The sequence below is a fragment of the Pyrgilauda ruficollis genome, unplaced genomic scaffold (assembly GCF_017590135.1).
Source record: "Pyrgilauda ruficollis isolate IOZ18807 unplaced genomic scaffold, ASM1759013v1 scaffold30, whole genome shotgun sequence".
NCBI classification, from domain to species: Eukaryota; Metazoa; Chordata; class Aves; order Passeriformes; family Passeridae; genus Pyrgilauda; species Pyrgilauda ruficollis.
The window spans coordinates 7,586,733-7,611,514 of NW_024524378.1; the positions used below are offsets into that span (position 1 = coordinate 7,586,733).

General features: G+C 39.6%; 1 protein-coding gene across 3 annotated transcripts in view; it reads right to left on the reverse strand.

Annotated features, from left to right (window-relative positions):
- SPIDR (scaffold protein involved in DNA repair) overlaps positions 1 to 24,782 on the reverse strand; it is a 195,258-nt gene that overhangs the window by 65,738 nt on the left and 104,738 nt on the right. For all 3 annotated transcript variants that reach the window (XR_005955639.1, XM_041473623.1, XM_041473624.1), the window contains exons 9-10: positions 2,802 to 3,012; positions 740 to 990 (exon numbers count right to left, since the gene is read on the reverse strand). Coding sequence is in view for 2 of the 3 variants with exons in the window: in XM_041473623.1 (XP_041329557.1) it covers positions 740 to 990; positions 2,802 to 3,012 (462 nt within the window). In the remaining variant the exon portion in view is untranslated. The remainder of the gene's footprint in view (positions 1 to 739; positions 991 to 2,801; positions 3,013 to 24,782) is intronic.

The following is a 24,782-nucleotide window of genomic DNA, read 5'->3' on the forward strand; positions in this document are numbered from 1 at the left end:
TTTGTATTTAAGAAAACAAGGTTCAATTCTTGATTCCCTTCACTGTAAACAGAACAGTGTTAGGATGCAAAGACTGAAACATTAAGAGGCTAAAACAACTGGTTGAAAGCTGTGTGTTCCATGAGGTTTGTGTGTAATGTTTCTGCACTGCTGGTTATGTTTTGACACCACAACACTTTTTACTGCAGAGGAATCTGAACTGTTGTGGCCTCCAGATTTACAGAAGTCAACAGGATCTTTTTCCAGCGACTTCACAATGGAATTATACACCTATGCTCCTCTAATAGCATCTGTGCAAAATCCTCATTATAGAAAATTAATTTCTGTGTCTACATTATTTCTTTTTTCCTTCAAAAGACCATTGCACGAGCATAACTTACTAGCAGAGCATACCAGAGACTGAAATAGGCAAATGGGATGTAACAACAATTCCGTGAAACTCAGGGAACAGTATATGATGTTCTCAATTAACTTCTCCTTAATTCATTTTCAATCTTCCTGTCATCTGTTAATGACATAAACTATAGACAGACCCTTCCCTTCTCTGGGCAGGACTACTTCTGTGTCACACTATGCCTATTAAAGAACCACACCACGCCCATCAACTCAGCCTTCCTTGCTGAGTGTGCTTATTCCCCATGAGCTGACAACCAAGAATGACATTTCTGAACTCACTCCTCTTTAGTTTCTCATATATCACAGCCCCAACAAAAAAGTTCCCATGCATCTTATTACTCACCTAACATTTGGTGGATTGGAATTCGTGACGGGTGCTGCACAAAGAGGCTTGTTTCCTTGAGTGTGGCTTCTGTACCCTTCTCTTGCAGGCAAACAGTACACCCTTTGGATAACCACTTGTACCTGCACTTCTCTCCATCCCACTGCTCCCTGGCTTTCCACCATTTCAAGCAGAGAATCATTAACAGCACTCAGTGCTAAGGGATCCCGTTTTGAATCACTGTTGTTATGGGTTTGTAGAGCACAAGGAACCTGGTGAAGGAAAACCCATTAAGAGAAACATTCCAGAGAACCTTGAAATTATGTAGAGCTAGAGAAGAAAATGCCATCATGAAAAATCAAGCTGCAAGTGCAAAATCAGTTTTGAAATACTTACTGCTGCTAAAGTAACTTACAGACTAGTGGCCAGTTATTTATTGTGTATTTTCAGTAAACACTCAAGAGAGTTGCACACATGGTGTGCTCCCATATTTAACTGGTGCTCTGGACTCAGCTAACTCAACCTCTGAGAGATGAAGTTGACACCAGCAGGAAAACAGAACTGATATTAGCTCTTATGATTCTTCTCCTTGAATGGAGTTTTATTTTGGTGTTCTGTTCCTTCCTCTTCTTAAAAAAAAAGGGCAAAATTCATCTTGAATGCTCCCAGACTTTTAAACAAAGATGGAAATGAACAGGTGTCTAGTTTTATAGACTCGTAAGCTAGTCCTCAGACTTCCACATTTCAATGGAAAATATTTCAGTGTTAATGAATTAGGTTATTAACGAAAAATAGAAAACTTTTAAGCCAAAACATTATTTTTCCACTACTTTCAAAACGTATTTTATTAATAAAACCTTCCAAACTTGCAAAATAAATTTAATTAATACTATAGTTTGCCTTAATCTAAATGAGAAATGTAATTTATCATAATTTTAAAATAAATTTCTCTCGATAAAGACTGTATGCAAGCATAAACTAACATGGTCTATATATATAGGTTCCTTTGCAGCATAAGCCAAATTTCTGTTTTCATAATGAAACCTGTTTTTATAAAAAGCTGTGTGCAAAGAAAGGTTTCCAGAGAATCACCGACTATGCCGTAAGTATTATGCACCAATAAAGAAGGAGAATTTGCAGTATTTACAAGAAAATTGTGGTACGACACTGCTCTTTGTCTACAAAGTGGTTGCAATAAAACTTGTCTACCAAGTTTTAAATGAAGTGGTTTGTTTGTTAGGAGCCATGAGGGGAACAAGTAAATTGTTCTGGCTTTCAAATACCACCGTAGAAGCTTTTTACAAGTCAGAGCTGAAGCAAGAAATTCAATTAGGATTTGATTTATGTAACTTTTAAATTCCCAGGCCTATAATGGGAATTATATATAAAGCAAACACAAAATGTTGACACTCATGGTTCTTCAAACTTGAAGGGCCAAACTTGTCAAATATTAAGAATCATTTAGGTAGCCAATATAAAGCTTTTACAAGAGCCTTACTTTCAGAAAGTGCTGGCACACACTGTGAAGAAAACAAATCTCTTAAAATACCTCGGCTTGTACAACCACAGCTACAGAAATGCAGAGTCAGTAGTCATTTTAATACAAATAAAGTCAAAGTACGAAAACAAACTGAAGGGGTGGAAATGGGCAGTGATGTTATCAATTGATGCTTTAAAGAAAGGATAGGATCGATAAACAAAAGAGTTAAGACATAGGAATAGTTAAAAGGAATATTTATTTTAAATAATATCTTGAGTGAGTTAGAAGAAAACAGCTATTTTTAGCTATTCATCTATAAAGAACAAGAGAAAAATCAATGAAAAACCAAGTTATAATTACTATTTAGCACAGTAGTGAGATTTCAGCAAAACACCCTCACAGCAGTTCAGCATTTGGATAGACCAAAAGCCTCCACTAAGAAAATGTTATTAAAGTAAACACTACATATTATTCAGCCTTGACTAAATGAAAGGGAAAACCAAACAGGTCAGTAATTTAGAATTTTTGTTTTTCTTATGATTTCCAAACATCTGCTCACCAACTTCTTACCAAGTGCTTAATTGAGAACCAAATGGACTATACCTGATTATCTGAAGACTCCTGGTGTAACTTATCATCAAAGTCATCAAGTCTGAAGGTCTGTGCCAAAGATATAATATTCTTCCTGATAGGCATCTTTGTAAGACCATATGTCTTCTCTCTGGCTTCTGAATGTTCACTGAGTAGCACCTTCTGGCTAAAGTAGGTGTTCATGATAACAGGAACATCTGCATTTTGGAGAAGCAGTTTTTGCCTGGAAAAAAAACCAATTTAAGTGGCATCAAATCCATTACAAGTTAAATTACCGACAAGCACTATTTTAAAATGTGTATTGCATTGCATTTCTCTCCCCCTTTTTCTACAGTTACCACTAAAACACTGCAGAAGTGTGTTATCCAATTTGCAAATTACCCACGCCACAGACAGAGTCCAGAGTCGGCTTGGATCAGCCGTCTTAGCTCAGCATAGCCCTGGGCGATTGGAGACCCACTGCATCCAGGGACAAGTTACACCTGGAAGCCAGCTGAGCTGCCAAGCCCCATGAGCCCCATCTGGCTTCACACAAGTGCTACTTGGTGTCTCTGTGTTGTCAGCACAGACCTGAGAGCACCAGGACCCTCAAACCTGCTCCATGTTACTTCAGACCACTGACCCACTGGACCCAGCCTGACCCTTGCAGGACATTGCCCTCTGGTGAGTGCTTCCCACCAACCCAAATTCATTCTCATACAGCTGGTAGCAAGCTGCTCCTTCCTCCTCTATTTTTCTAAAAGCAAAATCCTATGCTTTTCTTACAATATGCTGTATATTATCTTGACTGTGTGTTTGTCACTGTCATAAATGTGCTCTCCTAGATCCAGTTTTGGCTTCTAGTGCCAATATAAATTCCCTAACAGCTCCGCAAGCAGCAATTTCTTACCCACCAGATTAAGAGAATGTTTGCAGAATCTCTAAACACACAATAATTTTGTGCCAAAGCACGTGCTGATGTTGGGTTTTTCTTATGCTGGTATCACAATCGCACATTTAGAAGTACACTTTTTATACTCACAAGACACACATCTAATGAAGTCAGCTAACAAAACCAACCAGTAATCTCATTTCCTACAGACCATCAAAACAGACCAAAATCCACTTGGTGACTTTACCACAGTCTGTATTTTTCTTCTATTAGATTTTTATCACCAAGGCATCAAACAACGCCTCCTGCCCCGGCAGCAAAGTTGCGCTGACCTGAATTCACAACTTCAGTCTCTAGACTGCTCAGCACTTAGATTATGGAGACGAAGCGTTTCCACATCTGTGACATTGTTTCTCAAAATATAACCATACAGAGTTAAAAAGCAAAATGAAGCAATGAAACACTCAAATATACTTATTTCTGATCTCAGTCCATACAAGGTCTTTACCATGGTCTGCTCTTCAACAGACTCCTTCACTTTTTAGAGAGTGGATAGCTAAAGGGAGATTGATGTATTCATATTTTCAAAGGCATAGGAAGAGATGCAGCAAGCTTTAAATATAATCTCTGTTATTTTATAATTAGGAAAATAAAACAACAGCCAGATGATCTCTGCCTTCTGAGAAAAAGGATACATTTAAATATAAATTATGAACAAGATGTGTTGCTTCTACTGTGAACACTCACACAAATTATTATTTGAAACAGAAAATTCATGAAAAGTTATAGCATGAAACTAAGGCCTGAACTTCACCACAAAGAAGCCTTATTGCCATCTGTGAGCTCACCAGATTTAGGGGAGCAGCAATTCATCTCTAAGGGACACCTAGTCCCTTGACTTCAGATGCATTTGCTAACAAAGCTCCCAGTTTAGAGCATGAAAATAGCTCACAAGGCTGCCAAACTGACATTGCCTGACAACTTTCTGCATTACAGGATTAAAACTGAGGAATTAGATTGGTCAGCAAGCTGAGACTCTCTGATTTTACGAGATTTTTCAACTGTTCCTTACCCACTTTTTTCTAGAGAAAGAAAAGTATATAAATTTACTACAGATCTCGGAACAGTTTGGGCTGTCTTTATAGGCAGATGTGTAATGAAAATTTTAGCACCTTCTTTCTTTAGATGTCTGTGTTCAGATCCAAAGTAAACAGGAAATCTTTCTGAACACGAGACCATTACGTCATCAATGTCAGAAGAATTTTTGCTTGATCTAAAACATCTCATTCTCTAAAAAAAACCACTGACGTTAGCAGCAAATCATTTGCAGAAACTTTGAGGTTTATGGTTTTATTTTTATTTTCCTGAGCAGACATGTGATCAGGTTTTTTGGTTTTTTTTTAAAGGCAGGTAGGTTTTATTGGTACCCAAATGACGTGTACCTTGGTTTTGCTGTGCTTATGCATTCCATGTCTCAAGTACCTTTATAATTGCCAAGAGCTTTCCTGGTGAAGTACTCATTATTTCATCATACCTTTACATGGGCAATGCATGAACTACTGGCTACCTGGTATTTCCACAAAGCAAAAGTGGGGAGATATATATATATATGCTCTCAGGAGAAGCCTCTCACTTCTTAAATGCTATTTGTTCACTAAAAACACTCTCCTGAAGCAATCATTTGTTTTAGACCTGCACAGATGTGCACTGACTTAGCAGTAATTTTTCAGCTACATCAGAGGAATATTCACATACATCTACTTAAATCTTCCCTACTTCTCAATGGACAGATACCTCGTGATGAAAAGAACCAGGAATAAATAGAAATTAATCCCAAAAGGAATGAAAGAAATAAGAAAAAAGTGTGTAATAAGCTCACTGTTTTGTGTACAGGCAGATGGATAAGTGGAAATATTTTATACATATATGTACATATATGAAACAGAAAATTATTTATATTTTTAATTCAATATATAGAATAATTGTATTGTTTATTTACATTATTACCAATTTTTATATATTTTTATTCTTCAATATAAGAATTATTAAAATAGTATCATTTAATTGAATGAAAACTATTTTCCCAGAAATTCTTTCTAGTACTGCTCAGCAAAAGCAAGCTCTGTGGAATGGGAACTTTGACTGTCATCATGGCAGAAGTTTCTGCATTGCCATTGCATATTGTTCATACTGTTCTTTGCAACAAAGGCAATCATGTTAGAGACACATGTATACCTTAAACTCTTTTTATCAGTTTGAAAGGTACAGACCGGGGCAAAGAAAGACTATCACGCTGGAAGAGTTGAGAAAAGAAAAATCACTTCCCCAAGCAATCCCGACATGTGCTGCCCCTGTGCCTGAACACACCATAATTGATCACCTCAACTTTAAGCATCTGTTCCAGCTGCAGATTCTCTATACCCAGAAGCAGCCTTACTCTAGAATACAGAATACACTGCAGCATCCTCTTACACATAAAGTGTTAAATGGGCATTGCAAGTCTTCTGTGGCCTCTCATATTGCCTCTTTTCTATCTGCTTCATAATAGTTCAAGAAGCTAGTTTTCAAAGAATGAGAGACATCATCTCATTCAGCTAATCCAAACACAATGGAAAAATTTAAGCTCTGTACAGATCATAAACCCCTCTGAAACAATCCCCTTGTCCTCTCTAATTTTTTCTTGTTCAGCAAAGTATTATTTAAAAGTTGGATTGACTTCCTTAATAACTGCCTTTAGACCTTTGTAATGACCTGAAGTAGAGACTGGGAACTTTTTATATTACAGGGCATTTTTTTTCCCGGTATGTAGACAATCAGCAATTGCCGTAACTGGTCACATGCTAAAGGAACATGAGGCAATACTGGTTTTTTTTTTTTTTCTTTTCTTTTCCAGCAGCAGCTTGCTTCTCTGTCCAAGAACGTAGCTTGCTTTTTCTCTTCCTCCCTCCTATGATGGAAGTTATCTGGCCAAGTAGGCAGCAGACGTTCTTGCCCACTTCTGCGTTAATCGTGGTCTGTCTCCATCCGAGATGCGAAATGCTGCAGAACGTACAGCATGGCACTGGGTAAAGGAGCTGACATTTACATTTGAGGCAGGGTCCTAATCCTGGGGCCAAACAATCAGCAGGTTTGCACTGTGGTCTGCCCTGCACAGCCCATCCACAGCCAGCGAGGAGTTGTGACTCCACAGCAGCAGCGAGCTCACAAACCACACGCTTCCGCTCAGTTCTGCTGACATCAAACGGCAGTGCTGGTTCATGAACTTGAGAAGACTCTGGATCACTTCAAATTAGAGAACATATTTTTTTGTTCACTCTCCCTGAGTATTTTACTGGGCTTTTGGGTTTTTTTGCTGTTTTTTTTCTTTTCCTTTACAAAGTGTGCAATGCCTAGAGTGTTTTTTTTGAAGAGTACACTGCATTAAATGAACACCCGTACAACGTGCACTGTAATTATGAAACAGGCTATTCTCAAGTCTCAGAACAATGATTTCTGCATAAAGCAGGTTTAACTTCCATCAAGTAGCACAGCAGTAACACATGCAGAACAAGAGCATGCCAGAGCCTTACACTGTTGCCCAGAAGTATGAGGAATCATTCCCCATAGGAACAACATATAGGGCCCATCCCTGACTTCCTAGGAATCACTTGTTTTATCCAATGTAGAGGAAGTTGTTCATGCTGCTTCTCGCTTAGGGTTGCATGGCACTTGCAGTGCTTTTCTGTGAAATGTCCAAGAAATGCCTGAGCATTGAGCTAATGATAATAATTAAGAAACAAATCCTCCCAAAACCCCAAAAACCATAAGTTCAGACAAATCTCAGCCCACCCATCACCCAAGGACAGTAACTATCTTCTCAGTATACGTCCCAAATCAACAAGCCATTTGTGACAGACCTGCTTTCTGCCATGCCTAGAGATTGCCCAAACAGAGAATTTTCATGCATGAGTGAGTAATCTCACCACTTGTGTGTGAGCCTCCATCAGCGTCACTTACTGCCGCTGTAACGCTGCATGGACACTGCAAGTCTGAGGTCACACTTTCACAGCACAAAACTTCTTCCCATGCCCCGACATCAAAAACAGAAAACAAAAATCAGCTGGTATCTCTTTCTTTGAAATTATCTTCATCAAAGCAATGGATTATTGTAGTACAAGTTCCCAAGGCTGATTGTATCCTTTTCCCTATGGAAAAGTAGCATTAACCATCCATAAGATCAATGTCCAGAGTCACATCTGGCAAATATACAATTCTCAGCTGTGTCAGGTTTCCAAAGAAATGTGGCTTCAACACTTCAGAATAGCAGATCTGCAGAAGATGTAACAATAAAAAGCTAAAATTTCTGCTTTTAAAGTATGATGCATTTTATTTGTGAATAGAATAGCTAGATACTTGTTTTGTGCCCCTACTGGAAAAATATTTTGTCTGAGGACTCATTCCATGAATACAAGACACAAAGAAAAGAACATATAGCTGTTAAATATATAATTTGTTATAGCCAAATCTGTTATGATTTGCCACTGAACCTCAAGTACAAAGCAAACTAAGAAAATCAGTAAAACAACACAAGTAATGAAAATAAATATTTTTTATTGCAGTGTAAGTTCTTTCTGTAAAATACTATTGTACTTTTCAACAAAATTACTTGTAAACCTAAGAAATCACTCCAGGAAGAAATTACAGTGCACAAAGCCAACATTTTTATCACTATATCATTTTACTAATTTCAGAGTAATCATATAAACTAACCACTGGCTTGCCATAGTGCTGCCTTTTGAAATCTGACACCCTGTAGCATGAAAAAAAGTTGTATGGAAATGTTCACATTTAAGAAGAGCTCTGCTATAAAAAGCTTGTGGTTAACATTAAGCACTATTATACCACACACCCAGTGCTCTCACCTCTGCAGGGAGCTGCACTGTGTGCTAACTGAAGGGGATGTACAGCTCTTCTGAAGTAGGAAAGCACAGATGGATATCAAAGCAAATCTCTTCCACCTCCAGGAAATTACTGTAATACCAGGCTTTACCAAGACTGGAAAGCAGGGAAGTTGCTCAGAGCTCTCCAGCCACTTATTTTGGCTATGAAGAAAGCACCTGAAATTGCTAGCATTCTGGACCCAAATTCATCATGATAAGGCTTAACCTTTGGCACCGCCAAAACATAAAATTCCACTCACAGGCTGTGATTACATACAAACTAGCATGGAAATGATCACTTGAGCTTACTGGGGTAATACTCCTGAGAGAATTCACTAAAAATCTACTCCAACTGGGATGCTGAGACTTTTTTAACACCTAAGTCAGATACAAAACAATTGGTATTAAAAAACCTGCACACAATGAATCATTAAATGGGAATGTTGCTTTAAAAACAGAACAAAAACATTTCCCCCCACAGTATGAGGGTGTTACAAGTAACTCGGGAGATATAAATATCATGGTTATCTTTTCATAATCAAGATGTTATGAAAGAATTCCAATCTGTGTGTTTACCCCATATATCAACTTGTGTCTGACTAGCCATGAGCTCATTATTCAGATGACTTCTTCCCTCTGTTCCCAGTGCTAAACTGCACGTAGGGTTTGAGGTGGCTGCGGGAGCCACCACAAAGTCCAGGGACATGCCAGAGGGATTCTGAAAGGCGGAAAAAAAGGGAAGTAAGCAAACTGCAAAGTGATATCATGTTAAAACTTGTGGTGAGTGCTAGAGAGAACAAAAATTACTGTGAGATCAGAAGCCCACCTGCTCTAACTTTGAGCAGCAAACAGCAAACATTTGAAGACTACGAAAATAAAAGCAAGCATCTAGTGAAAGTTCTCCAGAAACTCTCTGATAACTTCCAAAACCTTTCAGCTTAGGGACTTCCTAAGGCAGAAGTAATATCTCTGTATCTAACAGTCTTTAGTAGACTTTTCTTCCAGGAACTTATGTGCCTGTTTTTCACCACTTGTACATTGACGGCATCCATAACACATCCTGCAGCATCCACCGTGCTCTACAGTCTAATTACACACATCTGAGAAACCACTTCCTTTGATTTTTTCGATCTGTCACCTAGTGGTTACATTGCTGCCCCCCACTTCTTGTTTTTTAGAGGCAGTGAACAATCATCCTTCCTGATGGCACTTCCTAATGCAGACCTTTATCACATCCTCTTCTAGCCACTGCTTTCTCAAGGTGAAGAGCCCTAGTCATCCCAGTCATTTCTCACAGGGAAGCTGCTCCATACATCTCTTCTTGTTGCTCTTCTGATATTTTTCCACTTCTGTTACACATCTTTGGTTTGGAAGACTGAAATCCTCATGTAGAAATGCACCATGAATTTCTACAGTGACATCAAGACGGTTTTAACTCCATTTCTAATCAAGTCTTATTTTACCATGTATTCTTCTGATCATTAAATGAAGACTAAGCTGACATATTAATGAAGCTATTGAAACACTAAAAACACTTTCCTGGATTCCAACCATCTAGAGTCCATCACTTCACATGTGCACTTCACATTTACCTACAATTTCTTAGTAGGAGAGCCCGAGTCCCTGCTCCAGCCCTAGTTCTAGAGCACTAAGAGTATGAAGACATTCCCCAGTCCATAGGACTGTGAGGATGACAGCACACAGCTGAAAAGAAAAGAAATGTGCATAGTGTTCTGTTGTACAGAAGGTGTCCAATTCTCTATTTTTTTCATTGGTACCATGGAGATTTGAGACAACAGGTTACACCAACAACTCCTCTGCCAGCGGATGAAAGGTGAGCAGTGTAGCCACTCTGCCACGATTACACACAACATTACCACTCCTGAGGTATCAGATGAAGCCGCTTCTCACACCAGAAGGACTCTGCAACGTCCACCCAAGCAGCTGAGGGCCATGTGTTAGACTGAAGAACTTGAACTCGAGAATTTCTGACCAAGGTATGGAGTGTGAGGGTCCTTGGTTGGTTGGTTAAGGTTTGGAGGATTACTGGAGAAACTTTAACAGACAAATTCCATTTTAAAATGCATTGTTCAGTGTTTTGCAGAGATTATTAAGAACACTATCCTTTTCTTCCATAGACATTTGGCCTTTGCTATTGGCAAAAACCCTTTACAAGCCCATTTTTGCATTCATGCTCACTTGCAAGCACAGTAGCAAGAACAAATAACTATCCCTGAGCAAACTTCAGAAAGACAGATCAATATACACGTACGATTGACTTTACTTCAATATTTTATTAGCTAGTCTAGTATTTAAAAAAAACCCCAGCACAGCTACTAAATAACCAAAATTCTTCCATCAGACTTGTTCTTCTGTCTTGTTCTGGTACTCATTTCTGAGCATTTCCTAATGTTTATTTGCCAGGTCATGAAGCAAGACCAAATTCTGCTCTCTTCTGGTGAGGTCACTTTTTATACAGACAAATCCAGTGCTATCAGCACAGGAAGTGTAGCTGAAAGCAGCAGGAGTTCTGGGTTCTCTGGTAACACAACTGAGAATCACAGAAGGTAGTGAGATTTTGCCGTGAGCCACAGAGCACAACAGCAAAGCAGAACACTCCTTCTCAGCTGGTCAAACTCTGCTTCAAGCAGCCTGGAGGTCTCAGTGGACAGCATCAGGTGAGGGGAAGAGACTGAACCACTGGTACAGAAAGCTGTCCTGCAGAGCTCCACAGGTCTTTAGGCATGTTATAGACCAAGTTTACCTCCACTGTGATGCACTTCAGCTTTACTGAGCTGAGAAAAATCTTTTGTTTCACTATATTTGTTACCACTACTGGCAAACATGCAACAAAGGTAAAGGTGCTGTGGATAAGCCAGGTAGCTCAGAAACCTCTTTTAGGCAAATTCCTTTCTGCAGTAATCCACTCACAACATTCATCAGTGAAAAGAGAGCGATGCTAGTGACCAGAGTGGAAACTTTACCGAAACATCCTGGTGTAGACATCGCCTAAGTGAAACCTTCTGTGCAAGGGAAGAAGTTCAGCGCCTTGGCCTGCCACAGAAACACCGATCGTATGTGATAAACAAAATACCTTTCTTCTTTTTAGGTCAGAAAACAGCCCTCAACAGTGTGTGTACTTTGAAGTTATCACTCCCAAGAGTAACTTTCAGAGCTTCATTTTGCTTCTATGCAATACCATGTATCTTCGCCATTAAATCACCACAGGTAGATTCTGTGGCACAGTTCTCTCAGTCAAAACAAGGAAAAACATTCTGAGAAATAACATTTAAATTCAATATTGTCCTTAATGTTGGTTTTTTTTCCTTTTCTGAATCCAGAGCAATCTTAGTACTCCTGCATTAAAGACAGAATTGTACAGAACAAGTAAAAAATTCTAATTCTAATATTGAAATCTTAGATGGTCTAGAGATCACTGATAACTTGGCTTGTTTTATTTCACTGAATAGTTGCAATGACGCTTAGCAACTAGATCACACCACATTTGGGGAGTTTTCATACTGCATCACACTATTCTTATATGCCCAAATTTCTTTTTCAGATTCATGTAAGAGGGCAGGTGACTCAGCAGAGCAGAATCAATAATACAACGAGATGGATGAACCCCTGGATTGTTTTTGTGTGACACCATTAGACTTCAGCGTCTACACAGCTCCAGCATGTTCTAGGTTTACTTTTCCATTTCAAAGAATATTTATTTTTAGAAAGAAACAGTCTTTTATGCTTCAGAGAGAAAAAAGTTAGAAGTACAGTGGAAAGATGAAAGCCATTATTATTGAATAAAAACAACAAAAACAAACCAGAAAGCTCTGCCTCTATTTATTATATTTTAAATACTTCAACATCCACCAACCCAAAAAGCCAAGTTTCCCTATCACAATTCTATATGTTGCACAGTCATATGAACACAACTCCTTAAAACTAACCAATCAAAACCAATTATAAGCCAAGCTGAAAGAAGTAGGAAAATACCAGACACATAATTACAAAAATAAAACCTAAGAATAACTTTTTCAGAACAAGAAAGAGATCTGTATTTTTTAAGGGGATCTAAGAAAACAGAATTGCAACTCAAGTCATTGCTTGATGCACTATCACAATAAAACCTCTACAATATTGATACAAACACACCTGCCAAAAAAAAGGACCATCAATAACCTGTGAAAACTGGCAAGAGTCCTCACAGCAATGTGACTTATTATCACACAAGGGACAGTTTTCTGACAAACCCCTTCAGTTAAAGCTCTCTGCAGAAGTAACCCACTTCCAAAGGAGAGGAGCATTTTGGAGCACAGGTATCTCTCACTACTGCACCCCCCTCCCTTGCCAAAAAAGCAGAAACAAAGTCTTTGAAGTTGTAGGAAAACACCTGTGAAAATATACAGATTTTGGAGAAAACTGGTGTGAGAGACATAAGGTGGAAGGTGTGCCATCACAGACATCTTGGCCCTGGCAAAAACCCTGACGTTTAAAGTGAGAATGACATTCCAAGAACAATAGTGAAATTTGCCAGTCCAGAGAAATGTTTATGCAATAAAGGGTGAAACAACTCCACTACACACACATTTCCTAAGCAAACAACTGTGAATTAATCGAGGGCTTAAGTATATCCCATAGTGTGTAACAAAGGATGGCATCCCTATTCTCAGGTTTGGAAGCTGAGTAGCGAGTTTTGGAAGCAGGGATTTTGCTGGCAGATTTGAAAACCTGAGAAATATTAACCTAAAGAAGGAATGCTGACTGACTTGTTATAAAAGAATCATCATGCAATTCACTTTTCTTTTCAATACCTTCCACTCTCTGTGTACCTTCACTAAAATAACAGCAAACAGTATCACTGTACTAGATCCCAGGCTTTAGGTGACATACACAGGATCTGAATGGCCTCTGGTTTTGAGTCAAGTCATAGGCTATCGCAGGCAAAACCAGGAGAGAAGTAAAAAAAGGACAAAATGATCAAGTTCCAGCAAAACAACCTGCCTTTTCTCCCACTACAGCTGAAGCACTAGTGGTAAGAAACCATCTTCTACACTCCAAAAGAAACAAGTTTGTTCCAGCAGATAATGGTCCTCACATATAAGCTGAAATTCTTTATTTTTTCCCACTGTGGTGGCATGACTCTCCCTGATTGCTTATGCATTTATTTAATCTTTTATTTAAAAGAGTTTCCTCTTCTTGTTCATCCAGGCCAATGGCCAGCTTCTCTTACATCTCCTATCCCAAAGAGTGCATCCTCTGTGGTCCACAGCTGTCCTGCCAGGCCCTTCCCTCACTGCTCCCCCTGATGCTGGTGCTCTGCCTCATACTCTCATTCATCTGCAATTCAAGATGGACCTAAATAAAAACGAACTTGTTCAACTGCATCACTAAGCAGGACATGGAGAAAAAACATATATAAACACAATGATACTAGAGCAGTCTTGCTTTAAGCTCCACAAGTATATATATTTAGGATGTTGTATTTTGACATGTATTCAAACATCTGTTTTTAAAACAAAGTTACTCGTGGTCTTTACTCTCCTGTCTATCCGTTGGTTAAAAAAAAGAACCATACCTGAAACCACTGTGAAACTGTCTAGTACAAATACTGTTCAAAAGAGGAGTCTCTGGGCTGATTTCCTGTATGTAAATGTGCTCAGCTGAAAAAATGTCCAGGGCATGATTCCCAGACTACGGTACACGAAAAAAGTTCTCTGGCTCAGTTACCATCAGAAGGAAGACACAGGGACTCAAGCAGGGAAAAGAGGCCAGCTCATGACTCTCATATGTGCGTGCACATACACACAGAAGTGCAGGCACACGCGTGTGCTCTCCCTTCTCTGCCTTGCCTCTGCACTGGTGGGGTGGGAGAGCTGGCGCAACATCCCCTCAAGGGAACAAGCCCTTGAGAGATCTGATATGACATTTTTACATTCAACTGACTGCATGCAACATTCCTTTAAAAAAAATATATTATCTGTTTGCTTGCTTGAAGCGTCACAAAGATAATATTCACGTCTGTGACCCTGACTGTCTCTGGTCAGGAGGCAGAGAGATTGTGCAGAGCGCGTTGCCTTCCAGCACCCCCGGGATGCCTGCCAGAGAACAGAGCTGCTGTCCCAGAGGAGAGGGTCAGATCCCCTGCTAACACTGTTAGCAGTCCCTCTGGTGACTACTGAGGAGGTGAATGGCACACACAGGGGACTTGGCTTGCACAGCCCCACATCTGCGTAACTGACGTACAGAGCAGAAACTCCGGTGCCCTAAATCCAGGAAAAGAGTATTTTTTCCTTTAGAGAACCTTATCCTCAGATCACTTGTCTTTCCATTTCTTCTTTATCGTTGTTGACCTCCAAATTCCTACACCACCACCCTCTTTCAGCATCTACCAAAACATTCGTATCTGTTTTCTACATTGTGGTTACATGTCCATGTGGGCTGAAAATCCTTTAAAGAATCTTATTTAAACACAGCTTCATCATTCAGATACTGTTTGGGCAATGAGCTATGCAGAGCCAAGAAGCATTACAGAATCTTATTTCAAATCCTGTTTCCACTAACCGAGCACTCATTTTAAAGTGAATCTAAATTATTGCCTTTCCCATAAAAACTTGCTTAAATGCATTTTAAAAGAAATGTTGCCAAGTGCAGAAATGTAACCTCTGCCCTTGGAAGTCCTTGAATTAAAGTTTGCTGAAGGCTGCCAGATTAATCCAGGGTAGAATCAGTCTGTGTTTGTTCAGCCCTTCTGCTTTCCCACCCAACATGCACTCCTGGAGATGGGGTACCCCGATGAGCAGAACTACTATTTCACCTGATCGGGCTGATGTGTTCATCACATCCACTGCTGTTTGCCTCCACACCAGTAAGGACATAAGCTAACAGAAAAAATGACTGTCAAAAGCATCATGTGCATTTTTCTGTGTCTCAGGCTCATCCTGTCATGCCAGTGGTCTGTATAATACCTCCTGCTGCCACAGACCATGACCACAACCGATCATGTAATGATAGTAATGAACCTAAGTTGGGTGTATGAGTATACAACTCCCTAATTTTATAAGCTTGTCACAGAACACGTGGAAAGCTTGAGATGCAAACAGATTTCTCCTTTTTTATTCTGAACTTTTTCTGAGACTGCCATTTTTATTTAAGTCTACTCTGTAAAGGTTAAAAAAAAAAAAAAAAGTAGTTTTGAAGAAATGCAAGGCCCTACTAAGCCAAAGAGAGCACCAAAATTATTTCATCCACTCTGTAGGCCACATGCTCCTCCTCTCACTTCAGAAGGCAGGTAGCCCTTCCAAGGCACCCAGAATTTCTGGCTATGTCTGATCAGGAGAGCACACATTAGATCACAAAGCCCCTTAAGTCATCCAGGGAGTTTCTCTCCTGTGCTGTCAGAGGACACACAACAAACACAACTGTGGCAGCTCAGCAGTCATTTGTACAGTTTTTCCAAACTACCTTTTTCAGGTTCTTAAATCACCAAAAACCCTGTCTAACAGCCACCAAACAATTTTTAAAATGCGGTAAAATCACATATCAATTACAAAAGATGAACTTATGCGATTTTGTTGGTTTACTTCTGTTTAGATAATACAGCTGCATACAAATGTCGGTTGCATTTTAATAAAATTGTAATGTTAACAAGGTCCACATGGAAAGCACAGGTAGCTATAACTTTGAGTAGGCTTGGACAGGAAAAAGGACTATGCCAGACCAGAAAACATAGCAAAAGAATATTGAAAGTTAGTGATTCAAGCAGCAGAATGAATGGCTGACAAAATTTTGAGCAGACACTTTGCTTCTGTGTTCACTTCTTCTATTATCTTCTCTGAGGGTGAGCCTCTACCATGCTTCCACTGCACCTGGTCTTGGACTTTATCAAGAAAGCTACCCTTTCCGAAAGGGTAATAATATCTTTTTGCTGCCATAAGAAACTCTGACTTACAGAGAACACTGCAGAAGGGAAGATTAAAAAAAAATTAAAAATCCACCTAAACACAGACCCTCTATTCAATACTGCTTTCATTTTCTGTTTTGTACTCACTATTTTTTCTTTCTTCCCAGAAATATTCTTGCCAGCTATTTTGCTGTCTCTCAGTATTCCATCAACAACCCAATATCACCATGTGGTGCTGGATCTCAAAGGCAGAATTAAAATTAACAGTGTTATGATTAAGTGCCAGCTGAAGAGACACAGCCACAAAACCAGACTCTGTGGCTGAGAACTCATGGCCCCACTCAAGATGCCCCTGAGCACTGAAATTTTCACCCTTTTCCCCCCAGAGCCAGGAAAAGGATGGCACTTCCAGAAAAAACAGTCCCCCTTGGACGACAAAAAGAGTTTCGACACTGAGTCTTATGAGCATTGTCTGGTTCCCCAGTGAAAAAACAATCCAGTCCTGTGCTGATACATGCATGGGAAACCTATACATGGAAAATGCAGGTCAGATGAAGGCCAGTGGGATAAGCACCACAGGCATGTGCAGCCATGGTATTCACATGCTCAATATGGAAAATATTCCACAGGCTGGCACATTCTTCTAATAGTGTTTCAAAATAATTATTACCACTTAGACAACTATAACTTACAACAAATTAAGCAAATGAAATGAAATAAATAAATTCCCTAGTTATGTCCCATAACCTCACCTACTTATCTCGAAAAGCAAGTCAGTTAGCTTTACTTCCAGTGCTCCTCACTGCCAGATTAAGGTTGCTATGGGGCACACAGTATTTGATTAAAGCAATTATATCTACTGGCATATACATATGTGTTTGTTTTATGCCATGGAAATATCTCTACGCTTTTCACAGAAACTGGATAGAAAAGTTACACATGGAAAACCCAGTACCTGTGAATGCCCTCCTCCCAAACTGTAAACATAGCAGGAGACTTCTAATGTTTGTTTGAAAACACTTGCCCTAAGTGATAATCCTGATGGAAAAAAGGAAGTAATTTTGCTTACTCCTTGCCTTCAGGTGGCTCATTAAAACACCTCTTATGAAAGAAAGAGAATATGGTTCTTTCTTGACTTTATGCTGAGGCTAACCTTCTTTAGGGAAGGATCCTGGCAGCAAAAGAGTGTAAACTCAATTCTCTGTTTTAATTTAGAATTTAATTTGTCAGCAAAACCAAAGTTCATAAAGATGGCAAATTTTGACAAATTGCAACTGCCATGAGCTCTGCTAAGAGCAGGATGTAACATGAATGTGATTCTTCAAGAGAACAAATTATAATCATTGCATCCAAACAAAAAATGCTTACATTAATAAGTTTGTTCTACAGTTTGCCAAGTCTTCAGGCTGGGCACTAAGGAAAATTTGCTAACCTCACATTCATAAGATAAAGGGATCTGCAGCATATCTACTACATGTCAGCAGGACAAGATGACAGTTGTCCTGTTGGATTTTTTGGATTACAACTAGCCTTTTCTTGCACTGTTACTACAATACCTTAAATCTGAGTACACCTCTAAACAGAAGGAGGTAATATAAGCAAAGCAGTTTTCCAAATCTCAGAAACCTTATTCACCTGAATCACTTGCACCAACAGAGGAAATGTGTGCTTATAAAAATAGTAATTTATTTGTGTATCTAAAATAAAATACAGCAAATGTACTAGGTGCAGACTAAGAAAGTCTGCTGCTCATTTCAGCTATAGTGTACTCATCAAAGTAAATGTTTAAGATATATTATGTCAAGGGGATGGGTAGCATGGTAGAGTCTGCAGGGAAATGTAATCTACTACATTAGTATTACAAAGACATCAGTAAATAGCTGGAGATGTTCAAAGCCTAAACACTTACCAGACATTCAAGACTGGGATTTACCTAGCTAACTTTATCAACTGGTCCCCTAGACTGTCTTTACAAAGTCTAGCAAAAACAAACTTCAGAATGAGGTTCATACGATGTCCTTAAGAGGAGAGGAGACACACTTCAGAAATGCCAACTTGCTTCTCCTTGATTCCTCCAAAAGGATGGCAGGCCCATACTTGCACAGCTGTACCACAGGTGCCTTGAGTTGAATGCTGCCTGCCAGGCTGCTCAGGCAGGGCCAGCACAGCACAGGGGCAATCTGTAACCCAGCAATCCCCTTGTCAAAACAGGAGAGATGAGCTGTGCTGTGGTTCTCACAGCATCAGCTGCTCTCAGCATTGCAAGCTCCATCATCACATCATGGGAGGCTTCACTGGCTTATGAAAAATGGTAATGAAATCTTACTACAAACTGCTCCCTGCCTCCTGTAATTAAATGTACTTCTTGCCCAAGAGGGAGATCTTCCCCATCTCTGTCTTCTTGATACTAGGAAGAGGGAGGTTTTTCCATCATCTACTTTTGTGGATAGAGAGATACAGCTAAGGGAAGAAAACTTCATTCCTGTTTCTGGAGTTTTTTTTTTCACTTTTCAAACATAAAAATGCTGTTGTAGAATTGCATGAAAATTGAACTAAATCACTCACAGAGGAACCACACAGATTTTCCATGTCCCACCAAATCAGACGTTATGTATCAAGGAAAAAACCCACTTAAAAACTAGCACAGTACTGCACCAAAGAAGTGCACCCCATGTTCTCCTAAATGTGTCCAAACTCTAGGAGATAAACTGAGAAACAGTTATAGAAATGGGAATAACACTGGCGTCCAGCACAGCCCCATGCAGAAAAGGCACAAGTGACGGCAAAGAAGCAAAGAGCACAGCAGATGCAGTGAGGGTACAGCCATGGCCATTGAGCCACAAAGTGTAACACACCCAGGAGCACATGGTGTGCAGTTCATTCTCCTCCAGACCCAGCTGCAGTGGCTGAACAGGATGGTTGCCCCTCTCAGCTGCTCAGCACAAGTACTGCCAGGACCTTACCATCCCTATGGCAGAGCTCTAATCCCTTCAGTGCAAAGGCAGCCAGGTTATCATGAACTGACTTCAATCACCAGTTCCCACTCAGCTCTCAGATTTCACACTAATGTGCATGAAGGACTTTCACACATTCATCTCCACTCTCTGCTGGCATGGGGCAATGGTGTCCAGCAAGACATAAGGAGTGAGGAGGCAGCAGAGCTGGCAGTGTCAGTGGCAAGTCACACTGCAGACAGATCCGCTGCAGCTTCCTCTCTGCCTTTGCCTCTCTGCTGCTCTGGGATATGCTGGATCTTGCTGAACCAATTCAATCAGTAATATGTGAAAAAGTCATACTTCTCTCCCCTCACCATCTTTCTAGTAATTTATTTTCTGATTAGTCCTCTACTGGCTTAGTGATATGGATCGTCAGCACTCAAGCACTGCAAGATGACACAATGCTGCAAGCACATGGAATGGCCAAACTTTGCCTATAGAAACACTTTATGTAAGTCACTGAAATAAATTATGCTGCAAATTATGAGTAAATTATGCTGCAAAGGGGTAAAAAATACTCCTATATTTGTTCAGAACAATCAATCCCTTTTTTTTCCACTGTCAATCTACATTAGTCTGGTAACTTGCTGCTTGCAGAATGCTCTCTGAACACTTCAAGCAGACATGGCTCCTATTGTGCTCCTGGGCTACAGTTTATTATCTTGGTTTTTTTCTGCTTAATGCAGTTATTTTTTGAGAGAAGAGAACAGAGTGAATGAGGATAAAGCAGAGAAATAAACAGGAGCCAAAATCTCTCCCTGTCTACAACAAAAACACGTCACTAGCAACCACAAAGGATATTAAAATCAACAGATAAAGGTCAGATAAAACACAAGATAAGGTAGTGCGTATATTAATATCTCAAAGATGCTATTACAAGGTTAATCAGTTATGCTGGCAAGATTTAGGTTTGAGCTATTTGGTGCCTAAGAAATATAATCAAAATAATTTATTTTTACTTTATAAACAAAATGCAAATCAGTCATGAAATTACTACTTCACAGAACAAAATTAATATAATGCACTGAAATCTAAGTTTAGAGTCACAGCTCCCTAATGTTTTTGAAACTGGTACAGCTATACACAATACAGCTGCTCCAAAGCAAAGTAGAACTTCAAGTTTTTAACACAGGTAAGCCTTGTGCCAGTTGATGGCAAATAGAAGAGTGCCTGGTATGTTATATTTTTGTTCTCATTTAGCTACACGGTCTTCCCTTGGCTATTTTCAGGAATGCTATTGAATACAGCGAACTAGAGGTTCCTTTACATTTTCATCTAACAAAAATCAAAAGTTCAGATCTTGCATTATGACTGATTCTGCAATTTCTCTATATTTTTGATCCTACTATATGTGTATGACTGAAACTCAGAGTAAAATATCAATTGCCTGTTTCACCTAGGGGATGGCTCCAGATTTTCCATGACTGTTCAGCATAAGGGTGGCTGATTCTTGATTTGAGGGGAAATTATTTAGGCTCATGTCATTACAACACAACAGAGAAGAAAAGCAATTGACAATATTTGTTCAGAAATCTTTGCAATTGCAGCTTTCACAGCAGTAACTCTTGAGAAAGATTTGCAGGCACAAATCAGAACACAGTGCTTTTCCCATGGCCTGCCTGTACTCTTGGCAGTGTTCTCTCTTGAGCCTGCTCAACATAACGAGGAGGCAGAGTCTGAAAGACAGGGTTAAGTCTAATTATTCAGCCAGATACATCAAAGGGAATGTTACCATGAGTATAAAGTAAGCCATATTTCAGTATTTAAGAGCCCAGTATACAGCTTAAGGAGAACTTGAACTCCACCTTGATCAAACTATTACCTCTGCTATGTATTATTCACACAGCAAGAGTCTTAATTGTCCAGACACTTTGCCAACACTTTTCTCTCTGTTGAAACCAACCACACAAATCTAAAATGCCTATTTTCAACAGAAGTTTACTGAAACACACACTAGAGATATTAGTTGTCAAGTGTGCAGCAGAATGGTTCACATTTTGTGAATTACAGATTTGTACAGCTCCACGAGCCTGTCAGTATCAGCATGTCCTGGCAATAGCAATCCCTCCCTTCCCAGCCTTCAGTCATTGCTTTGTTGACTGTTTGTGGGCATATGTGGGTGTACTCGCCTCTAACAGACAAAGAAAGTGCATGGGGAAATCCAGGTAAAGCTGAACTGAAAGAAAGACTTTCCCATTTAGTACTGAGAAGAATTAGCAGTTCCAGCACTCTCTCTCAACTCACTGGAATTAAATATGTTGCAGTGCCACTCTGGAACTGCGTTTCTAAAGTGCAATAATCTTGTATTGCAACCATTCACTTTACAACAATATTTTGAAAACATAATGGTTAATTTAACTCTGAAAACTTGTATCTCATGCTAATAAACAATTTCTTTTTGCTTACCTGTTACTTACTGCTTCACTGTTGCTGATATGCCACAGAAAATCTGGAAATAAGAAATTGGTTTGAGCTAGTCCTGCAGATTTTAAGAGGGCAATCATGCCTGGTGCAGGTTCAAAACAGAAAGAAGAACATCAGTGAATTCTCTGAACCTCTTTGCTAAACAGATAGATTTGCTGAACCAACTAAACCTTGTTCAGGACACTTAGCTTTAGAACAAGATGGAGCCAGTGGCACAACTGGAAACCCAGCAAAAGTAGTGCTGTGTCTAAGAGTGCAGGATGTCTCCTCTACTGAACAAGGCATTTCATAAAATTAAAATTGTTACTGCATCAGCATCTAAAGATGCAGGTGGTAAGCTGCCTGAAAATAATGTCTAGTTCTTTAACAGTACTATTCCTTGAAGATTTTAGAGTAATTCATGAAACTTAAAAATTCACACAGCAGTACTAACTAACAGGCATCTTACACCTGCTTTAATAAAAGTGTTTTTTTCCTTTACCTCATGAAATGAAAATAGAAGGTAAAGAGGATAGCAATTTGTCTAAAGGAACACAGAAAAGGAACTTCTAGGTTCACAATACCCTCAATCCATGGTTTGCCCCCAACCCTCATTTCGGCTGACAAGTCTGTAGGTTGTACTGCAGACCAGGTCAAGGACTCATCGAGCTTGGAAAAACAAAACCAAAAACCTGTCCCTTCAAAAAAAGAAAAACAATCCCAAAAAACCCACCAGCTTATAGCTGGAGCGCTCCTCTTGGTCAGATCCAGGTCCCAGCAGAGCCCAGGAGCTGGAGCAGGGTCAAGTGGAACAGTCAGAGGAGGCCAGAATAGCTGAGACAAGGATGTATCACAGACCTTGGCCTGAGGTGTCAGAGTGCTTGGTTCCCAGGGAAATCTTCCAATATATCATCCTCTACCTCATACCCTAAAACTCCCTACACTAAAGGACACGTGCAAAAGGCAACTTCCAAAGGAACCATGCTCTTCAAGGCTTGTGCTAATTGCAACTAGCTCCTTTGCAGTTGGAATAGACAGCCAGGAACTGCCTGTGTATGCAAAAGCTGCTCCCATTGCTTTTCTAATGGAACATAGTTCCTGTCAAAGTTCCTGAAGCACAAACAGTCCCAATCCCAAGCCAGCAAGAGGCAAAGTAAGACAGCACAAGCAGTAACATTGCAATCTAAATGCTCTTCTCCAACTGCTCTGCATAATCTCATGTCAGTGTGTCATTCACAATTGATCCAGAGTTCATTTCAGGTCTTTTAGAGCAATAATGTACACTCTCTGTTCTTTAAAGTAGTGCTCATTACAAGGAAGCTCATTGTAACACCCAAAGCAGTGAGCAGTATCTGCAACTCCTTTCAACTGTCTTGCGGCCACCAGAGAAGCTGTAGCTATTTATTCTCTGGGAAAAACATGAGTGATTATGGCAAAAGCTCAATGGCTTCTTAGCAGTCCATGTTCAGGGTCTTTGGTCAAAAAACCAAAAAAAGACAACAGAAACCTTTGTCACTGAACTGTCATAATTCCTGATAGCACTGTTTTGACACCAGCCTGGCAGAGACGTGTGAGCAAAGCCCTGCTGTTTGCGGTTGGTCTTGCAGGTAGCCAGCTCAGAACTATCCAGTTACAGACCTGTGAGGTATAATAAAAATAAACAGTCCTGATCATAAGATGCAGTATAGGCAACAAAGCCAAAGAAAGAAGAAAAATAACACATGCCAAAACATGAAAGAATAATGAAGGTGAAACATTCTACTGCTAATGCTTTAGGGAAGTGTAAGAGGATGGTCCTGTCCAGGGAATGGCTTCTCACCTTCTTTTTCACATGAGACAGCAAAAACATCTTACAACAAATCTAGAGATCAAGATGTTAAGTTTCAAATAGTAGAAGATTATAAAATTGAAACTGACAGGACTTGCACAAGTGGGTTCTTCTGCTCTTCATTGAGACGCTCTCTTAAAGTGCCTACAGGACAGACTGCACACAGTAAGTCCTCTCAATGTCCAACTGAATCATACTTACTCTTTTGTTTCAGAATTTTTTTAATTTGGGAAACCAAAAAACCCCAAATGCAAGGCAGCCAACTCAGCCTACAGGCAGGAGTTACCTTTTCTTTCTTTTTTAATAAGCTTTTATGAGGGTTTTTCCCCCAGAATCACCACTAGTAAAGCTCTGCTAATGGTAGAGATAAAAGAAAAACAAGTGCTAGGGGTTTTTGACATTAAGTTTTTGAATAAAAGATGAATCCTCTTATTACTATAACCCTTACCACTGCTAACCTAAAGAGCACCAAATTGCAAATTAATGGCAAATCCAAAACTGCCCAAGCAGAGACAAAACCTCTTTTCACCATAGGAATTCAGAAATGGTTAGAAATTAGTGTGGACTGACAAGATATATTTGGATCACAAGGAGATCAAAGTACCTGAAGCTCTTCATATCAACTAAAACCCGAGCTTTGTGCGTGATAACTCCTCATCTTTGGCATACACATCTTTGAGTCAGCAAATTGCCTTCATTTGATTTTCAAAAAGTCTCTCAGGGTTTATTTGCTGGAGAATCCCCTTTTTTGTTTAACACAAGGAATTAAGAAGTAATTACATTATGTTTACACATTTATAAATGATGGGTTGCCTTTTGTCAAGGGTTCTGGATTCCTTAATCCTTCCTCTAATCAAACAAATTTGCAATAAATAAAGCACAAAGGGATGTGGCAGCGCAAGGGAGAAATTGCAAGGAAAACAAAGGAATCTTCAGACTGCTCCTCAAACCAGTGATTAAGTGCAGGCAAAAGAAAACCTACCACTCAATTCCAGGGAAAACAGGGGTATAAATAATGGGTATCCTTCTAAGTTGTGATGCAAAGGTATAACAGAGTAAGTCCTAATAACACGATG